The following is a 23,219-nucleotide window of genomic DNA, read 5'->3' on the forward strand; positions in this document are numbered from 1 at the left end:
TGTAGATAAACTAAACAACATATTTTTGAAAATTAAACTTAAATTCAGAATTTTAACACATTGTAATGGAATAACTACTGATAATACTCAGTTTTTTAACTGCTTACTGAATTAGTCATCAGGAAATTCTTGACTAAACACATCATGTGCCTGTCATGGAACAGACTTCATGTTTTATGTAGAAAAGGACACGTTACACAAATAAGTAATTGTAGAAATGAGTTACCAGACTCATGAGAACAATATGAATTTCTGCAACCAGATTCTACTGTTAGATTCCGTCCTAATGAAAAGACATGTTTTACTTCAAATTTTAAACATATGAGGATAGGTTTGTTTTTTTACTTAAACAACAGTGTGTATGAATAAGGGCTCTAGCTCTTGCTATAACTATTCTGACTACTTTTCATCTTAGATGAAAAATTTAGAAAAGTAACATTCTGATAAATTTACTCAAGAAAAGCACATTGCTTAGTTTTAAAAAGCCCACATTAATACATAGAATAATTCAGAATGTTGTTTAAGCACAGAACTATAGAACAATTAGTTGAGAAATCTACCACTTTTTGTAGTTGTCTATGGTGCTTCAGCTTTTGTACTAAATAATTATATCATTCTCATCTTAATAATGGGTATAAGACAACTGAGAAATGAAGGAACATACCCTACTGGAGAGGACCATAAGTGGTCTCACTTTCATTCACTTTAGGGATGAATTTCACTCATATAAAATGGTGCGTTGGAAGAATGTGAAAACTAATCCCATCTTCAGTTTCATCTTCAGTAATCGAATCTGCATCTTCTGTTCTAATATTTCAGTTCTGATCTTCACAAGCACTCATAATCATATGGGATAAAGTCACTGCAGGTCAGAGTGAAGGTTCTTTGGGTGCTTTGCAAGTGTATTTAATTATTTCTCTGTTTTTTAAACTTAACTCAAAATTGCCTGGATATATAATAAGTTTCTTTAACAATTACAACATTTTATTCAGTATTTTACACCTGAATTAGTAATAATTCTCAATTTAAGATTTATTTATAGTGTGTGATTAGTACAGATTTATTTTTTGATGCTTCACGCTTTTTTGAAAAAAGAGACTCGGTAACAGATTACTGATCTTAAAAGAGGGAAAAAAACACCAAAATTTTTCAGATCTGCTTTCCCGTTGTTTTGTTCAGCTCCTGAGGAGCAGGAGGAACCAGTTAAGACAGTTTGATGTTTGTTGATATATCATTGTAGCCCTGCAGAGAGTTGTTCTGGTGAACGAGTACTTTGTTTGGAAGACATGCAGCAGGCGAATGAGCACTCCTGATGCAGGTTCTTCCTCCCCTTGAGAGCTTTAGCTAGTAGAAATACAGCAGGCAAATTGCTGGGAGGAAAGGTGCAATTACAAATCTAACTGTTGTCACAACAGCAATATTTATCTATGCAGCATGTTGGATCAATGATCATGAGCATCATGTACACACATTGATTGGTACATTTCTTCAACTTCAGTTTACACAAAAATCTTAGCTCTTTTTAAACTATCAGGGAGAATTAGATTTCATAAAAAATAGATTTCAAGTCATAGCTACAGGACTTTTGTAGCCTTTGAAAATTAAGCCTATTCAAAGGATTTAAAGAGAATCAGCAGTGTTAGTTTTCTATATCAAATAAAGCAAGCCCTGGAACATGATAATCTCATCTCAGCCCAACTTATGAAATCATGAGCAGAGGCTCTGTAATTAGGTACTTCCTACTCCATTTTTTAATATGATTAGTAAGTAAAATAATTAAAGAGAATAGCTTTCTTCCCTATTACTGAATGTCTTCCCCAAACTCCGTTCTTTAATTACCTTACCTTACTAATAATGAATAACATTCCCAAACCGTTTGCAGAAAGAATATTAAACCTCCAAGTGCGTCATTATGAACACAAGTGTAAGCCTGTGTTTAGGTTTATCTTACATAACTATCTTTTTGTTCTCATCCCTTTTTCTCTTGTCCCTTTGTTCTCTTAGGGTCCACCTGGTCGCCCTGGTCTCCCTGGTGCTGATGGTTTAGCAGGTCCCCCAGGTACCATGTTAATGTTGCCGGTAAGTAGTATTATGATTACAGGGTAGCCAGCCTCTGAAAAGAGAAAGTGTGTTTCAAGAAATGTATAGGTGTTTTGTTTTTTTGTCTGATTTTGTCTTTAAATGAGAGATGATACAGAGTTTCTTGTATGATGTAAGCATCTGAAGTTGATCGGGTACCTTTCTTTTCTCAAAGAAAGCACATGCTTTAGCTCCTACATGGGTCCCAGATTGGATGCTACATCAATATATTACACTCACTGAAATCCTCTTTATATTGTCAACAGTAACTATTATTTGCTAGTGTATGTCCTAAACAAGCAGTTTACTGTTCCACAAAGAGAGTGTACTCCCAGCAGGCGTGTGTACTTTCAAGTCTCCCTGACATGGAGAATTTTAAGCATTCCATGCTTAAAATTGGACTTCAGTATCCTCTTTGAAGAGTCAGTGCATCCTTTGAATAGAAATATATGCACATAGCCAGCTCTGCTCCCACTGGAGTCAAAGCAAAACACCATCTGTTTTAGCAGGTGGAGGAACAAGCCCAAAGCTGTTAAACTATCTTGCAGCACTGTGGTATGAAAAGTCCTAGATGCATGGAATTCATTATTCCTAAGTGTATGTGTGTATGTGAAAGTTTTGATGAGTACTGCCATTCCTGACAATTGATAAACCAACTGTAAATGAAGGGGGAGTATTTTTGGTGAGTAAAGCAAATTAAGTAAAAAGCCTTGGAGCTGTAGTTACTGCAGTTCTGATACAGGAGGCAGGACTCCATCGGTATCAATGTGGAAATGATGATTTTGTAAAGTTTATTTTCTATTTATGAAACAATCAATGGAAGTTTATTAAAATAAGCTAACATTTTTGACCTCATGCTTGCACCATGTTCTGTTATCACAGCTGACTGTGTAACAGAAATACTTGTTTACCAGTAATTAGTTGATGGAAGAATGCCACTACTCCTCAGGGGAATTATTTCCAAATCATTCTTCCATCTGTAATTGCTGTGTCAATTTGCTCCATTAAAGATAGTAAGTGTGGACTAATACTTAACCTATCAGTAACTTTGCAAAATGTCACTAGCTTTATTTTTAGGTGTTAATGAGTCTCACCATAAGTGATTTACGAAGTCAAACCAGAACTGGCTTCAGGTCCCCTGAATTCCAGCCTAGTAGTTTAACCACCATCCAGAATTCTTTTCCACATTTATAAACCCCATTGAGAAGCCACTATCCTTTTATAACAGATGACCTGCTCACTAGCTTGAGACCCACACTGGTATAAAGGAGTAAAGAGGTGGAATTAAATCTAGCAGTGGCAGACTGTCTTGTCACCGAGATACATTCAAAACACAAAGTAACATGTGGGAGACACCTTTTGTAAGATGTGTTGCTCTTCATCATTATGTGTGGGGCTAGAATTCATCAAAATGGGTTCACCTTTTAAATGGATGCAAGACAAGGAATTTAGGCACTTTTACTTGGAAAAATATTTTGAAAATGTTGGTGATTCCACATTATGTGGATCTCTACAAACCACCTGACCTCCTTTCAGATGATAGAAGGCTAGGTTCTCATTTTAGAAGAAGTCAGGTGGTAATTGGTGGGGTAAGTTTTGCATCACTTTCCAGAAAAAACTTCTTCCATTCTAATAATATTATGACTACAGGAGAAAGACCTCAGTTACAGTGACAACTCTGAGTGTAGGCAAACTGAACAAACTGTTGTGGGCAGTGAAAGATTCATGGCCCTGATATGCAGTGTGCCTATGCCATACCTTTGGAAAGCCATGCTTCTTGTTGCAACTTGGTGTCTCTGCAACATTGAGAAGATTTTGCTAGCAGTTTCATGAGCAAAAACAGTCCAGGAGTGCAGCAATGAGTACTTAAATTTTATTCTGTCATTTCTTTTGAAATTGTCAGAAATGACACAAAACTGTTTCATTTTAGATACCAAATATTTTTCAAATTGAAGTCTCCCTTAAATTGAATTGCATTTTTCTGTGGGTAGCTACCAATGTACAGAGAATTAATTAATTCTGATACATATTTTTAATGAGGTTTTGGAGATAATTAGAGTCTATTCTGGCCTTTTTTTGAAACAGACAAGTAAGCAAAATGAAAAAAAAAATCTTATGAAATCAAGAAAATGTTTGCTCATAAGGGGTTAGATTTGCACTTCAGTTCTAAACTGTTACCAATGAATTAATATTCATGCTGGATCCAGTGGCCTCAATGTAGCAGTCTTCTGAATTTAGTGATGAACTAAAGACAGCAACTCTGTTTTTTTGAAGTGGTTTACACAGTTGCAGCGAATAACAAGTATGGTTTTAATTTGATAAATTCTGAATCTTCTTCTTGTTTTGATACCTGCAGTTCCGCTTTGGTGGAGATGGTGAGAAGGGCCCAACAATCTCAGCTCAGGAAGCTCAAGCACAAGCTATTCTTCAGCAAGCTAGGGTGAGCACAAGGAACCTGCAAACAAAACTGCCACAACGGTACAGCTTCAAAAGATTTCCATTTTATATCACACAGGATGTGAAGTAAAGAGCTTTAAGCATCATCTCATTAAAGTAGTTATCCGTATTGACAACTGAGTCAACGATGGGGCCTATTTGCTAATGCATTATGACATTGTATTAATATAGAATTTGTATGCTGACTGGCAGCTTTTTCTTGATACCTGCTGTTTTGTTCTGTTTGTTTTCTCAGATTGCTATGAGAGGTCCACCTGGTCCAATGGGACTCACTGGAAGACCAGGTCCTGTGGTATGTAAACAAAACAGGGCACAGGTTTAAGAACACAGTAATGCAAGTCCATGGATCTCATTCTGGCCTTGCCTACACCTCTATATTTGTACTTATTTTATATGAAAAGAAACTAATATAATTAAAGCCATATTTTGTATTCTTATTCAAGGTTTTCAATGCAATGTGACTATTTAGTCAGTTTTTACTGTAGATTTTGGGGTATCTGGATGAAGCACACAGGTAGGCTTACAAAACTAGCAAATAATTTTACATAAGTAACTACATATGCCTCTACAGTCAGTCATCTCTGTAATAATATTTACAAAATATCTTGTGGTAAATATGAAATTCTACAGAAGGAGATACTAAAGCAAGAGTGTGCAGAATGACCTCGGGTCAATATATAACCATATTCTGGAAAGTTCTTAAGAGTCATTCCTATAAGCAAGTAAAAGCCATACAGACTTCTGAAAGAACTGTACTTCTTAATGTCAGTCCTGAATTTGGCTTGACTGCTAATACCAAATGATCTGCAAAATGGCCTTATGGCTGTTAAAAAAGCTTAATACTTAAACGAAGTCTATACGTGGAACACATCAGTTTTTCTGATGACATGCAGAACAATTTTTTTATCACAAACAGGTTTGCCTCTGTAATCCCTACAAATACTTTAAAAGGACGATACTCACAATGAAAGAATAACACCAAGTAGGAAGCTCAGCAAGCCAAAACCATCTGATCAATCTCACAATTGCAATTTCCTCTTTTAGGAAATGGATACTTTTCAGACTCAACAGTCCACTAAACGGTGTAATTTAGCATCTACCATCTTTCAAAAAGCTGTTATAGATCATCTATACTTTGATATAAAATAAAAAATGCTGCAGCCACGATCATAAGCTTTGTAGAAGCCTAGTGTTTTTTAAATTTCTCCCAGGTGATTGTATTTATCCTCTGATGTAGAGTGAAATTCTCTTTTACAGTTAGTATAACATCCGTATTTGAAAGATCCACTTAATTTGCAAACTGTTATTTTGTCCACTCTGATGGCACAGCTAGATTGGCAAATACAATTTTGATCTATGTCTGCTGTAATTTTTATTTATATTGTCATTATGATGATGGACATAAAGAGTAATGTTAGCAATTTTCATTAAATTAGACAAGCATCTAGCTGTGAAACACAGACAAGAATACAATTGTGCTACTGAGAAATGAAAACAAGTGATTACTGGGTAGCCAAGAGAAAAGGATGAAGCAAGTTCCTGTTGGTTTATTGTGTGAAGAAAAAGTGACTGCAGAGATAAGCCAGTCACAGCTATAGCAGCATATATAGAAGACGGCAGCAGAAGTTGCTGGAGGCCACATGGTTTTCTCCTTGTCTCAGAATGCAATAACATTTTCCTACAAAGTAGTTTCCTTCCACTCGTCCAGTTATGGAGATTTGGTCATAACTTGGATGTGGTGAGACTGCAGTATAAGAAATACGGTTCCTTTCCCTTCTTTTGCAGTAGTTCTTTAATGTGATGCTTCAGCAACGGCCCATGGCTGAACAGTAACAATCTAGTCCTCCCCTTCCAGGCTCCTCTTTTTCCCACTAATCCTCACCCTTCTTAATGTACAGTGTCTGTTAGTTTGAAAGTAGGAGAGGCAGATGGACAAACGTGAATATAGCAGCCTACTACTACCAACAGAAAATACTGGCTAGGTTATTGTCCATCTCATTGTGTATAATTATAGCAGCACAATGCAACTGAAAGGTTGACTTGGTGGCTCTCGCTGCTGTTCTCTCCAGTGACCACTTTTATTAACAAAGAAAACCCAGGGGGATATAAGATAATTACATACTGTTGAAGGAATATTTTATTTTAGGGAGCATACTCTGGATCATGTTCTTCCGTGGTCCTAGCAGCTTAACATTCTGTTCAGTGACTCTTGAAAGCTACATGATACTAAAGCTGTTGTAAGTTGTATGCTAGGTTGGCTTGGTAGTACTGTGCCTCATCTTCATATAGCATCAAAATTCTGTTCTAGATCATGCTGTTCTCCAAATTGGCCAGTCTCTTGAACCCAGTCTGCTTATCTAGGTGAAATTTACTCTTCTCGGGTAAATTTTAGCTAAATATCCCACCAGAATCTCACTTAGTCCCCAGAAACTGAAATGACTGGACTTTACTTGTATTTTAAGCAGGCCTATACAAGAGCAATTCTTTTCTAGAGTAATTCTTCCAAGGTAAATAGTTGCTACCAAGCAGAGAATTTTGCTCAAAGTCTCCTGATTGAACATGATTAGGTATGCATTACTTACAAATAGTCAGACATGTTGTATCTATTTAACAAATTAATACACTATTTCCAGCAGTGTATTTAAATCAAGAGACCTGCAGGATAACGTTCAGTCTATACAGACAAAATAACTATACAACTGCTGTAAACCAGGAATTAATTTGAAAAGACTGGTATTAAATTGACAGTGGGTTGTATGCCTTTAGCTGATGTAGAACCTGACCTCGTACTCATGCTTTTCTGTTTTAAAAGCCTTCATGAATTTCTGTATGCAAACTTCAACAAATGAATAATATTCATAATTGTTTTGCTTCTAAGCCACCAGGAGGCTCTAGAAATCCAACTTTTTGGCAACATTTTTGGCCTACAGTTCCAGAAGCAGCTACGGATTCTCAGTCTGTCAATTGTTTGTGAGCCCAGTTTATTTTAAGAATGAAATAGTTGGATCTTTTAATATGAATTGTATTTTGTTAAATTATTAGTAGCCAATAAGATACATTTAGAAAAATATCAGTTATTAAAAGTCTTAAACATAGCACTGTCAAAGCCCCAGTCTAGCTTCAACTGAGTCTAGAGGTCACATGCTTAATTGGCATAGAATACAAAATAAACTCCTGCCTATAAGTGTCAAGTGTAATCAATTATATTAATAAAAAGCACAGTTTACATCAGGGAAACCCAAACAAACAGTCACTACTTACCAAAGCCACTGTTCTCTTCACTGCCAGTACCAGCTCAGGATCTGATTTTCATTTTGCTTAGAACTTGATTCAATACCTGCAAGGTCAGTAGGAATCTTTCCAGCCCAGGATGCTCATCACTAAGCCAAGCCGCAAGACCACTTCTTTCTTTGAATGGTCACGATGGTGAATATAGGAGGATTATCAGTTTTCCAAGGTCTGCAAGATTCATTTCATATTCAACACATACGTTTGGTCATGACCTGTTTCAGAGGTCAAAAATGCCCATAATAGTAAACTCCTGTATATTCTTTCCCGGAGCCCATATTCTAAGTGAGCATGTCGAGATTTTTTGTCCACTGTTAAGAAAATCCAAACTTACTTTGACTCGTTCTGCCCCACATTCTGTGTACAGTATCTTTCCCTGGATGAAGATGTCTTTTAGGTCTGTTTCTGAGTAAAATTTAGTCTGAAAATCTGTATCATCATTTAATGACAGTAAAGAGATGCAGTTATATAGATTTCCCACTTCTTCAGGGCCACATGCACAAAGACCTTGGCTAAAACATCACTGAAGTTCATGACAAGATTAGACAGGGTATTTTTCATTGACTGTAGTGATCTTTGGATTGAAGTCCAGGACTCTTATTTTCTGTACAATACAGAAATAGATAAAGGTAAGAAGAGGTGGCTTTCATTTCTGTTGCCTTCCCTACAGTGGATGCACTTCTGTTTCCATGACATGTTCTTACTGTGCTCATATTTAGCTCTCAAATATTAATATAGGAGAAAGAGTTACCTTTGATCGCATTCAAATCGATGGGTTTTCTCCTTGGTAATAGAGAGGTTTTTGGCCCAGTTAGACCCAGTGTCTAGACAATGATATATCAAGGTATATCTGCAGATTAAAATGGTGAATTCACACCTCCTAATGAGTAAGGGATTGTTTCGTTTTTCTCCCTGTAATTAATGTATAGAAATAGAAAGTATCATTCATTTGAAGATTTTTTTGTATATTTAAACAGTATGTTTTGCTTTTTTCATCAAGGGTGGACCTGGAGCAGCAGGTGCTAAGGGTGAAAGTGGTGAACCAGGTCCCCAGGTACAATAATATTGCCTGTTATGTTTGAGCTTGTTTATCTTTAAGAAAATACATTCACATCACTTAGAAGAAATCAATCAATGATACGTTTTCCATGTGCAATTGAAGAAAAATAGCTTTTACCCTAACTAAATGCAATAGCTTGATTGTTCATTTTGAAATATGAAAGTAGCAATCTTTCTTTATATAACAAAGCAATTATCACATGTAGAGTGTCATCACTTGAAAACCTGCTTTAATGTTGTCACTTCAGGCTCTTTTCTCTGTTAAATAATCATATGTCAGTCTGCAATTGTATGACCTTGGGCCCTGATCTTATCAGATCTCATAAGGTGAGAGAGGTTGAATTTAGCTGGTAATTAAACAGGATATTTTCAAGAAAGACATGACATACCAAGGATAAGTCTTTAGGAATCATTGTATGCTTTTCTTCTCAGCTTACTATTGTATCGGCTCCTGTGCAGTGATGTTAAAGCACACTGAAAGACATTGAAATCTTTCAGCTTAAACCTAAAAGTAATAGGGAGTTCTTAAAGAACATGATAGGAGTCTGTGGAACAAGGATTTTGCCAGATCTCAAGTGGTATCATGATTTTGCTACATTAGTAAGTGGCTGTCTCAAAACTCCACATGGATATTTGCAGAAGGAAAATAAAGCAATTAAACGAAAAAGCACTCTGAACAGCTGGTCAGTCTTCCAGTTTGCTTACTTACATTTTTAGTATTTTTTCACTTCCTACTCGGTATTTTTGGATGGCTAGTCCTTACCATTGCTATTTTCACTCAGAGAAGATGCATTTGGGTGGGGGATGAGAAAGCTTCCACAGAAACATACTCATACAAGTGAAAGTTACATGTGTTTCAAAAGTGGAATTAGGTTTTTCAGTCTGGGGTAATTTGGTCTCCTCTAGTTAAAATTGCTGTGTAAAGCTAAGACATATGTGAGCTGTTTACCAGTACAACTAATGTTTGTGTATGAGTTAACGATCTGAAATAAGCACTCTTTAGTTTTCATCAAATAATTATTATGTGACTAAAATAATTTTGGCATGAGAGGAAGAAGGGTTTTCAAACCACAAGAATGAAATCTTCAAAGCCATGAAAGAATCTAAGAAGCTTTTATGTGAAAGGACAAACTATGCCATGTATAGTGCCGTCTCATGAAAACTAGGGTTAAAACTGGTAGTGCTAAAGCAAGTTTGGATGCCCATGTTCTATTAAAACTGTTGGGAAATTGGAAACTAGAATCCATCTCCTGGGAAAAAATGCAGGTTTGTGTATAAAAAAAATCTTGATCTTGAAGTGAGATGTTTAACTAGCTTTTTTCCGACATGAATGTGATTCTCAGGATTACACTTTTTAAATTCAGGGTCCTCGCGGTGTTCAAGGTGCCCCTGGTCCAAGTGGAAAAGCTGGCAAAAGGGTAAGTAGCGTATAGATCGATCCTGCTCTGGGTAAATAGTTTCTATTTAAATATATTGAAGTATTAACTAATTCCACTGCATTTTCAAATGTTTGCCCCTCTTGGTTTTTGCAGGGACGTCCTGGAGCTGATGGTGCCAGAGGAATTCCAGGAGAACCTGGTGCAAAGGTAAATAATAATGAGACCGGAGGCTTTATTTCAGTCTTGGTATGGGCTAGAAAGATTTTATGTAGGTACCACAGTTTCCTCCAGGCCAACCCCAAATTCTTCTTTCAGCTGAAAATACTGAGGTTTCAGATAGCTGGGTCAGATGCAAGAGCGGAGATTGAATCATCCATTTAAAATATGGTAATTAATGGTAATGGCTAGTAGTCTGACCTTGAAGTAACTTGATTCTTGGGGCATGTTTCCTATCCTTCTGAGTCAGTTTCTAGTTACAGAGTATCAATAACAGTAAAGTCAGTTTTGCAACTCCAAAGTGCAGCAAGAATCAAGCAATGTAGACTTCATTTTATAAACAGCGTAATTACAGCACAGTGAAAAAGTTGTTGTGGCATCTTCTCTTGCTTTAATGCATAGAAGCAAATTTTGTGAGTTTGATCTACGTGCTCCCCTCCACGTGTTTCATTTAACAACACAAGTGTACATATAACAAACGTAGAAATTAACTTTTAGAGGGAAGGCACAATTTATTCAGAGTAATACAGAATGTAACCATCATTTATTAAAGCTGTGATTTCTTCTAGGGTGACAGAGGATTTGATGGTCTTCCTGGCCTCCCTGGTGACAAAGGTAACAGGGTAAGAAAACGTGTACATTTATACATAATAAATTGATACCGTCACAGAAATAATGCACTATTCATTAAGAATAGCACTAAGGACTGTGGGGAAAGTTAAAACAGAAAGTCAACTTTTCACACTGCAGAATAATATCTACACTGTCAGCTACTGTATTCCTCATGAAACATTTTAGTAATCAATAGACAACAATTCATATATATATTAATTATTTAAATATATTTTCAGAATTAAGATCACATCTTCAGCTAGCTTTTGCTGATTTTTCTTGGTTAAGGAATTTGCCTGTTGGATTTAAGTGATTGTTAAAGTAAATAGTAGTAGGAAAAGGAAATTAGCATGAAGTTTCTGTATTGGGAACATGACAGATTTTAACCTGCTGAGAACCTTGCTCAAAAAATGCATATGAATATTTGAATTGCAAACTGAAATGTTCAGTGTGGCTTATTCCAATAAGTGCAGCTTAAAGAAAGACAGAGTCAAGTCAAGTAAGTTTGGAAAATTTGAAGTAATATTTAAAACAGCTAATGTACTTGCTCCTTATGTCACATCAATCTGTAGGAGGAGACTGCATCTTTCCCTACAAAGTGTAGAAGTGATCACAGCAGGGGATATCTGCTTTAAATTATACCCCTAATATAGATGTTGGTAACAACATACTCTACTCATAATGTACCTCCCTTACTGTTGACCTGGTAAGTGCAATGCACCATAAAAGAAACAGTGAGTGGGAATGTCAGCAGAACCTTTCCCATATGTGCTAAATCTTGATGACCAAGGAATGATTATAGCTCTCACCGTTCAGTGGGTTAGCGCAGTTAGCACAGTTGCACTTCCCAGAAAATCTCAACTGTGTTGGCTACTGGCTCGTAATTTAGTTTTTTGTAATAGCATTTAAGGATACTCTTTTGAGTTCTGTTTGCAATGGGAAAAGAACTTCTAGTGTCATACGGAAATGTCTTGATCTTCTTCTATCATTCCCTTTTACTTAAAGAGGATTAAATCGAAATCCAGCTTGATCAGCACGTAACCAGCAGAGGGGGCCAGACATTAAGTTCTTGCTGCTACTGCAGGAATCGGTTCAGTCAGGGAATGTGTGTCTGCTTTCCAACCTGGAATACCAGAATTGTCTGTCTGTGGGACCCTCCAAGTCATTAAAAAATTAGGGGTTTTTGTCAATTATTCTATTTGTTTCATATTTCCTAAACAAATAAAAAACTAAAATAGAATAATAAGTTTGGGTTGAAATTTGCAAAATAGTAATGAAAATAATGACTTCTTTTTGTCATTTCTTTCACCCCACTATTTAAAAATCAATGCATTCTCATATTTCTATGGAAATCTTCTGTAAATGTATGAGCTATGAGTTTTCTGAAAGCAGCTCAATTCAAAGCCAGATCAGATAGCTTTAGCTCTTCAGATTCATATATACTGACAGCATATAATGCAAATATTCAGTTCTCTTTGGCTTGCAATAAAGAGCACAGAAAGAAAGACAAGATAAACACTTTTTCTGTTGTTTCACTTTTTCAGCTGTAATGGAATTGATGTTGAAAACCTATAGCTTTAGAGTAGAAGTTGTTCCACTACAAAGTTCTAGGAGTACTTTTAGAATTAGTCATGTTTGAACTATGACTTGCAAATTAGATGTCTCTGAGGTTATGCCTCTGTCAAACATAAGTTGTCAGACAGGAATTACTGGATGAGATTCTCTGACTTCTAACGTGGGGGAGATTAGACCACTTAGTGTAATACTCCTTTTAGCCTCAATATCTATGACTTTGAACTTTTCTTATTTAGATTTACTAGATGCATAACCCTTCTCCGGTATAAAAGCAAGACACTATATATTAGAAGAAAAGGTCGAAGGAAAAAGAAATTCAGGCTTTAACGGAACACTTCAAGGAAAGAATTAGAGAATTGAAGAACTGAGAATGCTGATAATGATAGGAAGTTTTGCTGTTAGTGCATGACAATTCCAGGACACTGAATGCTAGCTTCTAATCTAAGTGCCATGTGATTGCAAGACAAGAAGGGTAGCAGCCCTTGAGGGCATGAACTCAGTCAGTCAGTCTTCACCTGGATATTAATTGGAAGCCAGAGGACAAATCATGTGTCTCGTATCATCTTTCAGAAGTGTCATTTAGCATATAGAAAAACACATGCTCTATCAGCAGATCATGTTGAGTAGTTCCCAAACTTTGCAAAATATAGAAGTTGCTGTATTAATTCATCTTACAGGTGTGAAAGTGCAGTTCATAGACTTTAATTCTCTCCCATGCTGACTCCAACTTATAGAGGACAGAAAGGCAGTAGAAGAAAATCCTGACATCCCTAATATTAGGTAGCTCTGGTGTAAGAGAGCAAGTCACCTAAAATTCCCTAGAAAAGTTTGAAAGACTAAAGAATGGAGCCACTAAAGAGTGACTCCATCTATCACTGCAGGGAACCACAGAAGTGGTCAGCCTCCTTGGAGACACTGATAAATTTAAGGAAAACAGCATGAATACTTTGGTTGTTATCCAATGCCAGAAGGAAGTCACAGTCTAAAAACCCGCTGCCCAGAAAGAGGTCAGTTAGTGGTGTTTGAGTTATGCAGCACACTAGTTCTCTTTAGAAATGGGGAAAGAAAAATAAATCTTAAAATTATGGTCCAGAATCTACTGAGGCTCTGCATATATGGACTTTAAAAGCCCCAGCCTCTGAGGGGAAGTATGAAAGGCTGGCTGCCTTCCAAAGCCTCAGACAAATCCGACCCAAGGCTCTCAATGACTGGTGCAAGGGTGCATGGTTGTGAAAGGTGGTCAGTGCACTTTAGCGTCTATATTGCAGGGCTCAACAACTGGTTTATTAACTTCTGACCCAAGTACACATGCCCTATTTTACTGGCAGTAATACATTGTCTAGGGTGAGGGAGAAGGTGCCGATGAGACAAAGAAAAAATGTGGGTAGTACTGCCTTTAGTAGCAGTAGTTTGTGTATGTTCTGGGGCCAAGAATAGTTGCAGAGTGAAATTTTACAAACACAAATAGTTCATTGTTTCAATAATGTTCATTTGTTTTTATACTGATGTAATAAAAGACTTTGCTGAGTATTATAACCTACAGATTTGTATCATTGTGTCAAGACATGTTTTGACACATTAGACTTCAGCTAACACATTTCCCATCCATTATTGTTTCTAGCAACAGATGTATTATTTTAATTACTTCCCTTATTCTACAGGGAGACCGTGGCCCACAGGGACCTCCTGGCTTGCCTGGTGAAGATGGATCAAGAGTAAGTTGCTATTTACACAGTAAAATCTAGAGTGAATCCTCATGTAATGGGAATATGGTCATGATACATGTTCTTTTTTTCTAAAACTTCTACTCCCTTTGTACAAAACCAGGGAGAAGATGGGGAAGTTGGACCAAGAGGTCTCCCAGGTGAAGCTGTAAGCAATGTTTTCTTATTCTTCTGTTTCTGTTACAAATAAGTCACACTCAGCTTTTTTTCCTTTCTATTGAACTGTTGTGAATTCCAGGTATAAAAATTACTGCATGTGTGTGTATATATAGAGTACTGATTCTGGCTGAAAAGCAAACAAATTAACAGTTTTGTTAGGGGTGAAGCACTACTTACAGGATTAGAATTAAGTCAGAGACATATCCAGCCAAGTATACACAACTTCCAGAACCACAAAGGCTATTTCCTATCCTGTTGTATAAAATCAGTCACTGCAGTCCTTGATACATGAGACTATAACCAAGCCCCTGTTGCTTTGAAAATGTTTTCCAAACACCCATTTATTAGAAAATAAGGCCTGCCTTCTCCTCTTTTTTCATACTACTGTGCTTCATTGTGTATTTTTACACTTGTTTCACATACATAATTTCCACTGCTGTCAGTTGGAATTCTGCAGGTGCTGTCACTGCAGAGCAGAGTTCTGCATTGCAGGCAAGAAATCAAGCCTCAGAAAGGGAAATTTACCCTAACCTCTATACTGCTTCCTACTTGCAAAGTAGGAAGAAGTTGCTACAGGGTCAGAGTTAATGATTTGTGACTGTATCATACATGAGGAGACTGGGGATTCAGTCCTGCCTACTTCAGCAGCTGACATGAATGATAACACAAATGATGAAAACTAATATTCATTTACACAGTATAAAGCCAATAGATTATGTTATAGACCAAATCTTGCACACCTTATTTAGGAGAATAGCCTTTGGTCTTTTGTGGAATTTTTTAGGGGTAAGAGGAACAAATCTGATTTTGGTTTCCAGGATGCCTTGCATTTATTATAATAAAATTATTAGTAATTTTTAATTATTTATTGGACAACCCTGTTTTTCACTTTGTAGTAGTATAGAGTATGACAGACCATCACATTTTTTAAAGATAGGAATGCAAATGTATGCTACTATTCAGGTCAGACCTTCAGGCCAAGACAGAGCTGAAACTTTAGTGGAAGATGCTGTGCCAGTGTTGTGCACCAGGAAATATAAATAGTTATCTCCTACTGTTCTCTGAAATGACTATACAGCGGCTAAATCAAAGCTTGCCCTTCCACTGACATTCTGTTCAGATGTATGGTGGCCTTCAGGAGAATCTGTTATCAGTTAACTTTCTTCCTTCCTCTTCCCTCTTCCCTCTTCCCTCTTCCCTCTTCCCTTTCCTTCCTCAACCCCCATGATGCCTTCCCCTCATCCTTCCAACTCCTTAAGACATTCCTTGCCCAGTCCTGCTCCTGGGACTCTCTTTGTTCAGAAAAAATCATGCAGGTGTTAATAGGTGTTTTTTCTCTTACAGGGTCCACGGGGATTACTGGGCCCCAGAGGTACACCTGGTCCCCCTGGACAACCTGTACGTATGAACTGTTTTGTGTTTGCGATTTTCAGAAGAAGAATGGAAGTCCACTGAAAGTTGCTCATGTTTATATTGTTTATTGTAGGGCATTGCGGGTGTTGATGGACCTTCAGGCCCAAAAGGAAACATGGTGAGTAAGTAAGCGGGGAATTAAAAAGGGAGTAGATTCCAAGAATGCCTTCCACATTCTCTCGTCCCTGCCACTATGCCATCCCTTCCATTTAATTAAACTTTCCTGTCAAAATAGTCAGATTCATTATGATCTTACATAGTAAAGAGAAGCCTTCTGTTAACTGGGTTTCAGCCAAAAGGCCTAACCATGCTTTCTCTCAAGCTCCTTTAGCACCATGGACTCCAGTGCTTAGGTCCTATATGTGGGCTGTTATTCTCTATTAAAGAAAAGGCCATGATATTCATTAGCATGAAAAAATATCACACTGGATAGAAAGTTGGTGGTGGACTTTAAAGAGGGAGGAATAAAGATGAATTTGTATTACTTTTAGTCCTGACAATGAAGATCTGTTGTGTAGAAATGCAAACCTAATCCCCTGGTATGTTTTTGCATGGTAGGGTCCTCAAGGGGAACCAGGACCTCCTGGTCAGCAAGGAATCCCAGGCCCACAAGTAAGTGTAAAATAGCTCTCAAGAAATACGATGTAACATGCAGCAAATGTTTAATAAATGGAAATTACTAAATGGTTAGCTTTTCGTGTGCAAAACTGATAAAGCTTCAAGAATTTTATAAATAATGCTGCAAATGTGCTGAGGGCAGTGGGAGCAGAGCTTTCAAGTAAGCTTTCAGAGGGATTTTTCATTCAGGAGAAAAATGACTCATTCAGTGTTCCTGGAATGCAGCAGGAACAGCCACACCTGGAGGAGGGTTCTGAATAGGATCTTGTTACAGACCTCCTGCAAGAATAGTGGCTTGTGCAAAAGGCTCACACAAAACTCTTGATCTAACTTGTAAGGGGGGGAAAAAAAGCTACTTATATTTGCCAGTGTGTTTAAACAGATTAATGAGGGACCTTTACTAGGGTGAATGTATGTATATTGTTCTTCCTGGTTTCTCACACTGGTTTCTTTTTAATAGGGGCTTCCTGGTCCGCAAGGTCCTATTGGACCTCCTGGTGAAAAAGTAAGTTACAGAATTATTCTGGTATTTCACAGTGAGTTCTGTGCAACGACCTTGGTAATGTTCTTAAGGGCTTCGCTATGTTTTACGGAATAGTAACCTAAGATCTAAAAATTAGCAGATCTTCCTGAAATCATGAAGTAAATGAATAATCAATGGAGGCCTGGCTTTCCCCTCATATACACTTTTTTCACAAGTAAAATTTCCTCCTTTTATTTTGGATTAATTTTCTGTTATTAGCTTCAGAATCCCATCTACAATATTAAACAGCGTGTACTTGTATGTTAATTAATTTCACAGCAAGCTGTGAAGATTACTTCTGTTAATCTGTTCTTTACAGCACAGTTTAACCTACACAAGTCTGATTCTGTTCTCTTTCTTCAAGTATTATATTTTGTCATAACTCTACAGCGTAATTGGCATACTGTAGTGGGACTTGGTTTTTTTTTTCCCTGAATTATTTTTTTGTACATGTTCTTGTGGTTTGAAACATGTCTTCTGTTAATTTCTAATATGTCACTATTGAATTTTATGCTGATTTTATTTTTCTCCCCTTCAGTGCTGAATTCCTGGTCTGTTGGTTCTTCTTTAATTTTGCTTCCCTGTACTGTTTAGTATATACTTCAGGAGAAATTGAAGGACATTTTAGTAAACAATATACATGCTTTTTACTTGCCTGTCTGCTTAAGAAGTATTATTCTAGCAAAATGGGCTAGGTCCACAATATATGCATTCCAGAGGCTTTCACAAAGATGTACCACGCCTTTCAGCTAGCAGTGCTGGAGTTCTGTAACATGTACTCTTTGCCTATTGATCTTGTTGGTATTTTTCATATGGTGAATCCTTTTATTCCTGAAATTCTGAATAATGCTTAATTTTGTACACTGGAGAATTCTTCCCTACCTTGTGTTGTGTGTGTGCATGTTCATAGGGCAATTCCTTATGCTTGTTCTCAGGCAAGCACTGTACTGAAAAATACAGGTGATTTGTATTGGCTAAAGATTGTAAGAGCTGGTATGCACTTACACATTGTATGATAGTATCTTTCTGGGTTTAGTTTTGTTATATTTTTGGTTTATCCTTGAAATCCATATCCAGGGGTTGAGGTATAACTACATTTTATATCCTTAGCTCTTAGAGTTAAAAGTATTGGATATGGGTGGGGTGGGTTTTTTTCCTTTTTCTTTCCTTTTTTTATTTTTAATTATTATTATTTTTCTTATAGCTACTCTACACCTGGGGTGGGTTTGCCAGTTGTTTTAACAGAGATTAAAATACTAGAAAGATTTAATGTAGTTTGCTGGTTTAGGACATACCAGTCCTCAGCAAGGGTGTTCCTCCATCATCCTGGCAAATGATAAAATGTTCACTTTTTTTCTTAAGATGTATCTCTGTTCCTGCATTTAGGGACCTCAAGGCAAGCCTGGCCTTCCTGGCCTTCCTGGTTCCGATGGGCCTCCTGTAAGTAACCAAACATTTCATCACTTGAATGTTTAAATACTTTTACCAAGTAATAGATATTTCTGGATACCTGCGTTGCAAAAAGAAAATGGAGAGTAAAAGCACTAGTAGTCCTATCTGGCATTATAAAATCCATCTAAACATAAAATCCATCTAAAACCCCTGTATCTTTTGAGCTGTTAAAACTAAGAGAATGACATTTTTGAAGCAGCTGCTAAAAGTGGCTGTGGGCTTTTAAAAATGTGGCCCCAGATGAAGACATGCATCTGAAACATCTGCAAGAATGTGGAAATAACCTAACTGACACACTAAGGGCCAGATACTGTTTCACTGTAGTCCTACTATGTCAATATGGCAAAGGAAATCATCTATAAAAATGCTCACGCTTGTTTTCTGAGGAAACATAGACTAGATCTTTCTCTGCTTCCTGACCTAAGGTGCGTATTACATATTTGGGCTGCTTCTGTCATTGTCTCCAGTGGGACAGACCTAAGCCAAACCTTAGAATCTTGTGATCGCAAAGGAATTCAGCTTAGCTCTGAGGATGCATTCACTCATGTGAACAGAGAGTGTAATCACCTGAGTAGCATTGCTTACAGTTCAGGCATTAAACTTAAATCGAATCATTGTTCCTAATGACATGCATATACATTAGTGTTCTTGCATCAAAAACATTGATTTTTTATATCACCAAGAGCCATTAGACAGTGTGACTTCTCAGACTGTCTCTCTCCTCCCCATACCATTTTGCCTTACAATTTTTCTTATTAGGTTAAATCTGCGTTTTTTTAAACCTGACTTTCAGCAGTTTCATGGAGAGTGTTAAATATGCAATGATAGTCCAGCTGGAAGTCTCTATCTTGAATCATTTTCTAAACATTTTAACTTTCCCCCTTATTCTTTTCTGCATGCTGGAAACAATATTAATTTCAAAACTTAAGCATTATTTTAAAACCTGCACCTTGTTAAACCTTAAAAGCTGGGGGTAAATGCTGTAAGAGATATTTGGGTGTTAGCACAGGTCTGTACCTGATATAAACCCTTGCTGTGGTGGGTTGACTCCAGTCAGCAGCTAAGCACCCAGCCAGTCACTTGCTCACTTCTCCCACAGCAGGATGGGGGAGACAGTCAGAAGATTAAAAGCAAGAAAACTCATGGGTTGAGGCAACAAGAACTTAATAAGTGGAGCACAGCTACACACACAAGCAACGCAAAATAAGGAATGCATTCACTACTTCCAATCTGCAGGCAGATGGCTAGCCACTTGCTGGAAAGTTTGGGTTCAGTACATGTAAGGGTAACTTGGGAAGACAAACACTATAACCATGAATGTCCCTGCCTCCCTTCTCCTTTTCCTGAGCTTTTATTGTTGAGTATGACATCATATGGTATGGAATATCCCTCTGGTCAATTTGGGACAGCTGTTCCAGCTGTGTCCCCTCCCGGCTTCTTTCCCACCACCAGCCTACTCACTGAGGTGTTAGAATGGGACAAAGAGAAAGCCTACACAGTGTACAAGCACTGCTCAGCAATAGCCAAAACACTGGTTTTGTTATCAACACAGTTTTAGTCACAAATCCAAAACACAGCATCATATGGGCTGCTATGAAGAAAATTAACTCCATCCCAGCCAGACCCAGTACCCCTACCGAAAATTATCTCCCTCATGCACAAGTAGGTTTGTTCAGAGGAAGGGCACGTTACACTAAGTCCATTCTAATTGGCATGACCTCTTTACAACCATAGAATTACACTAGTGATTAAAGGCAATGGGCAGTGTCTTCCTTATTACAATGAGCTTTGTAACTGCCTCTGTGATATCTATGTTAGGGTCAGGTGAAAGCTCAAGAGTGTGTTTTCAGGAGATCAGGAAAATTCTTGCTATGCTATTTCATTTCACTTCCGTGTGGGGAAATGTCCTTCTATTTTGAAGGTAAGACATTGTTAAAAGTGGTATATTATACCGGAATTAATGGAAATCTAAAGGGATACAAATATGCTCATTAATAGCAGCATTTTAAAAGTAATTTAATGTTATAGAGATCTCTGATACTGGATGGAGACTTAAAATTTTGCACAGAAGAAAGCATATTCTAGGCGATTAGGATTAAACAACTGACATACATATGTTTTAAAACACAAATAACAAATATTCAATGATAGTAAGACAAACTCTTTCAAGGAAAATTAACACTTGCTGGTAAGCAAGTATCAAATACTTTGAATCATTCTTTTGTTAAAGAACATATTTTAAACCATTTTCCAAGGCCAGAAAATTCAATATAAGCACCACGGGTTAGTCATATAAAATTAACAGCCACATCAAAGTCATATCATATTAAACACACTAAAAACATTTTGGGATGTCAGTAACACTAAAACATTAATGGTTTTAGTAAATGGCTACATGTTATGTGGGGCCACATGCTTGGGAAAACTAGAGATTTACTATGCTCCTCTGATAACACTGATGAACATCAACAGGAGTCCTGACTGATTGTCATAAACAATAATCTTCTATTAACCTTTAATTTCATTAAATTGCCTTGAAATTTTGCAGCATTTTAGTGTAAATTTTGTAAGAAACAAAAACAATGGATTGGTTAATGTTTTGAGTGCCGCAGTACTAATACCAGTGATGTAGAACAAAGACTAAGACATAAACATATTTTGTTTTAAAAGCAAGTCACAGTTTAAAACAAAGATAGAATGTTAAAACTAGATCAGACTTCTGTTGGCTTCTGCAATAAATTCCATAATCCTTTAAATAATTTTAGGAATGTCTTCATGCTGTAATATTAATCACCCTGTTTCAAAACCAAATTTGACAGTGTCTTGCGTTAAAACCGTCTTACTGCTGAAACATTAACTAAACAGAAGGGCTGATCAGGATATTCCTAAGACATTAACATTAATATCAACATAACTATTATGTCCAGCTTTTCCTTTATTATGTAAATTGGTATTGAAAGGAAAATCTTTCCTCAAATTTTTGTGTGTGTGTTCTAATACAGAAGAAGGATGATTAGTGACCTGAAATTCAAGTGTTTAACTGTGTTTTTATAATAAAATGTCATTACCGAAAAATGAATATTTTCCAAATCAGATACATCTCTCTTAAATCAGGGTCATCCTGGCAAAGAGGGTCAGTCTGGAGATAAAGGTGCATTGGTGAGTTTTAAAACTTTTCCATTTATTTACATATCTTTGAAAAAGACCTTTGGCTTTATGACACATTTGTTGCTCCAAGAACAATTTAGGAAGATAACAGAAAACCCATGACACATTCAGAGCATCTATGTGCAAGCATATTTATTATATTCTAAATATTATAGAGATTCTAAATAATATAGATTACCAATGTAAAACTGATTGTGGAGTTCACAGAATGGCAATCAATAAAAATTGCATACATTTCATATACATATAGAGTCCCCACTAGGGTTCTTCAGAACCTTTTTTTTTAAAGATTTACAAATGCATGCGTACACATTGTATTTTTTAGGTCACCTTCAAGTCAGTGACAGTGAAAAGTAAATTCTTTATTTCTTTATGAAGCTCTGAAGGTCCTGGGGCTCCTCAAAGCAAATTGCTTGCTCAATATTGACCCTTATTTATCCAGAACAGCACCCTTTATAGCACTTGAAATCGGTTTCAGTTGCAGTACTGATTTCAGTGGCAATACTAAAAGGTTGTATTCTGGATAAATAGGATGAATGAATGAACAGGACATTTCAGAAAGTACAATTCCACTGACACTAGCATATTACTATTTGTCCAAAATGCTGTTATCTGTTAGAGACTGGTAGATTTTATCCTAATTTATTAAGAAAATAAACTTACACAGAGCATGTATGTTTTGAAAGTACAGGTATGTGACCATCTGTCAGTTCTTCGTTATGCCTTTTGAATTTACTCATCAGTTTCAGCCAGATTTGATAGAAAATTTTGTTTCTCAGAGCTGTTAACAGTCTAAAGGTTTTGTGAAAAGACACAGTTGGAAAGGGGAAAAAGACCTTATCAGTGGCCCCATTAGGGAAAGATTTTGTTATATGTCCATCTTGGACATCAGATAATCAACAAAGCAGCTCAGCCTCAGACACAGATGTGTATGTTTCCAGGCTTCCTTGCTTCCACTGTTTACAGAACTCAGTTTCTTTAGACACTGCCAGTGGATTGCATACTATCAAAGTTGAGCATCTGTTAAATGCTCAGTGAACAGTAAATAACAGCATACAGACATTGGTCAGTATTGACAGTACTGTGAGCCTTTTAGCTTTCAAGTTTGGACTCTCTTTTTAAAAGACCATAATTTTTTATTATTATCATTATTTTGATCTCTACTTTTGACTTGTGTCATCATCATATTAACATATAAATTTTCTCCAGCAAGACACCACTGGTTTCTAATTGGCATGGGGTTTTTTTGGTTTTGTTTGTCTGTTTATTACATTTTCCAATGACCATTGTTTGAGATAATGTATATTGTGGATAGATGTTTCCCAAATATACAAGTAGAACCAAGTTCATAATTCTGTTAGTAGTTTTATAGTAGCATTGATAGGTGCTTTGCGATGCCATGACTTTTCTTAGTGGCAGGTAACCCAGTATTATTTTGATATCTCACACAAGACTGCTGCATTATAGTGAAAGAACAAGGATTACACTCAGAAGAGA

At 36.8% G+C, this 23,219-nt stretch overlaps 1 protein-coding gene across 3 annotated transcripts in view; it reads left to right on the forward strand.

Annotated features, from left to right (window-relative positions):
* The window catches only part of COL11A1 (collagen type XI alpha 1 chain), a 164,123-nt gene that overhangs the window by 61,153 nt on the left and 79,751 nt on the right, over positions 1–23,219 (forward strand). For all 3 annotated transcript variants that reach the window (XM_075422261.1, XM_075422263.1, XM_075422262.1), the window contains 15 exons: positions 2,005–2,079; positions 4,436–4,519; positions 4,772–4,828; positions 8,825–8,878; positions 10,248–10,301; positions 10,416–10,469; positions 11,048–11,101; positions 14,327–14,380; positions 14,493–14,537; positions 15,893–15,946; positions 16,035–16,079; positions 16,520–16,573; positions 17,040–17,084; positions 18,489–18,542; positions 21,669–21,713. In XM_075422261.1, the coding sequence (XP_075278376.1) occupies positions 2,005–2,079; positions 4,436–4,519; positions 4,772–4,828; positions 8,825–8,878; positions 10,248–10,301; positions 10,416–10,469; positions 11,048–11,101; positions 14,327–14,380; positions 14,493–14,537; positions 15,893–15,946; positions 16,035–16,079; positions 16,520–16,573; positions 17,040–17,084; positions 18,489–18,542; positions 21,669–21,713 (828 nt within the window). The remainder of the gene's footprint in view (positions 1–2,004; positions 2,080–4,435; positions 4,520–4,771; positions 4,829–8,824; positions 8,879–10,247; positions 10,302–10,415; positions 10,470–11,047; positions 11,102–14,326; positions 14,381–14,492; positions 14,538–15,892; positions 15,947–16,034; positions 16,080–16,519; positions 16,574–17,039; positions 17,085–18,488; positions 18,543–21,668; positions 21,714–23,219) is intronic.

The sequence above is a fragment of the Opisthocomus hoazin genome, chromosome 6 (assembly GCF_030867145.1).
Source record: "Opisthocomus hoazin isolate bOpiHoa1 chromosome 6, bOpiHoa1.hap1, whole genome shotgun sequence".
NCBI lineage: Eukaryota > Metazoa > Chordata > Aves > Opisthocomiformes > Opisthocomidae > Opisthocomus > Opisthocomus hoazin.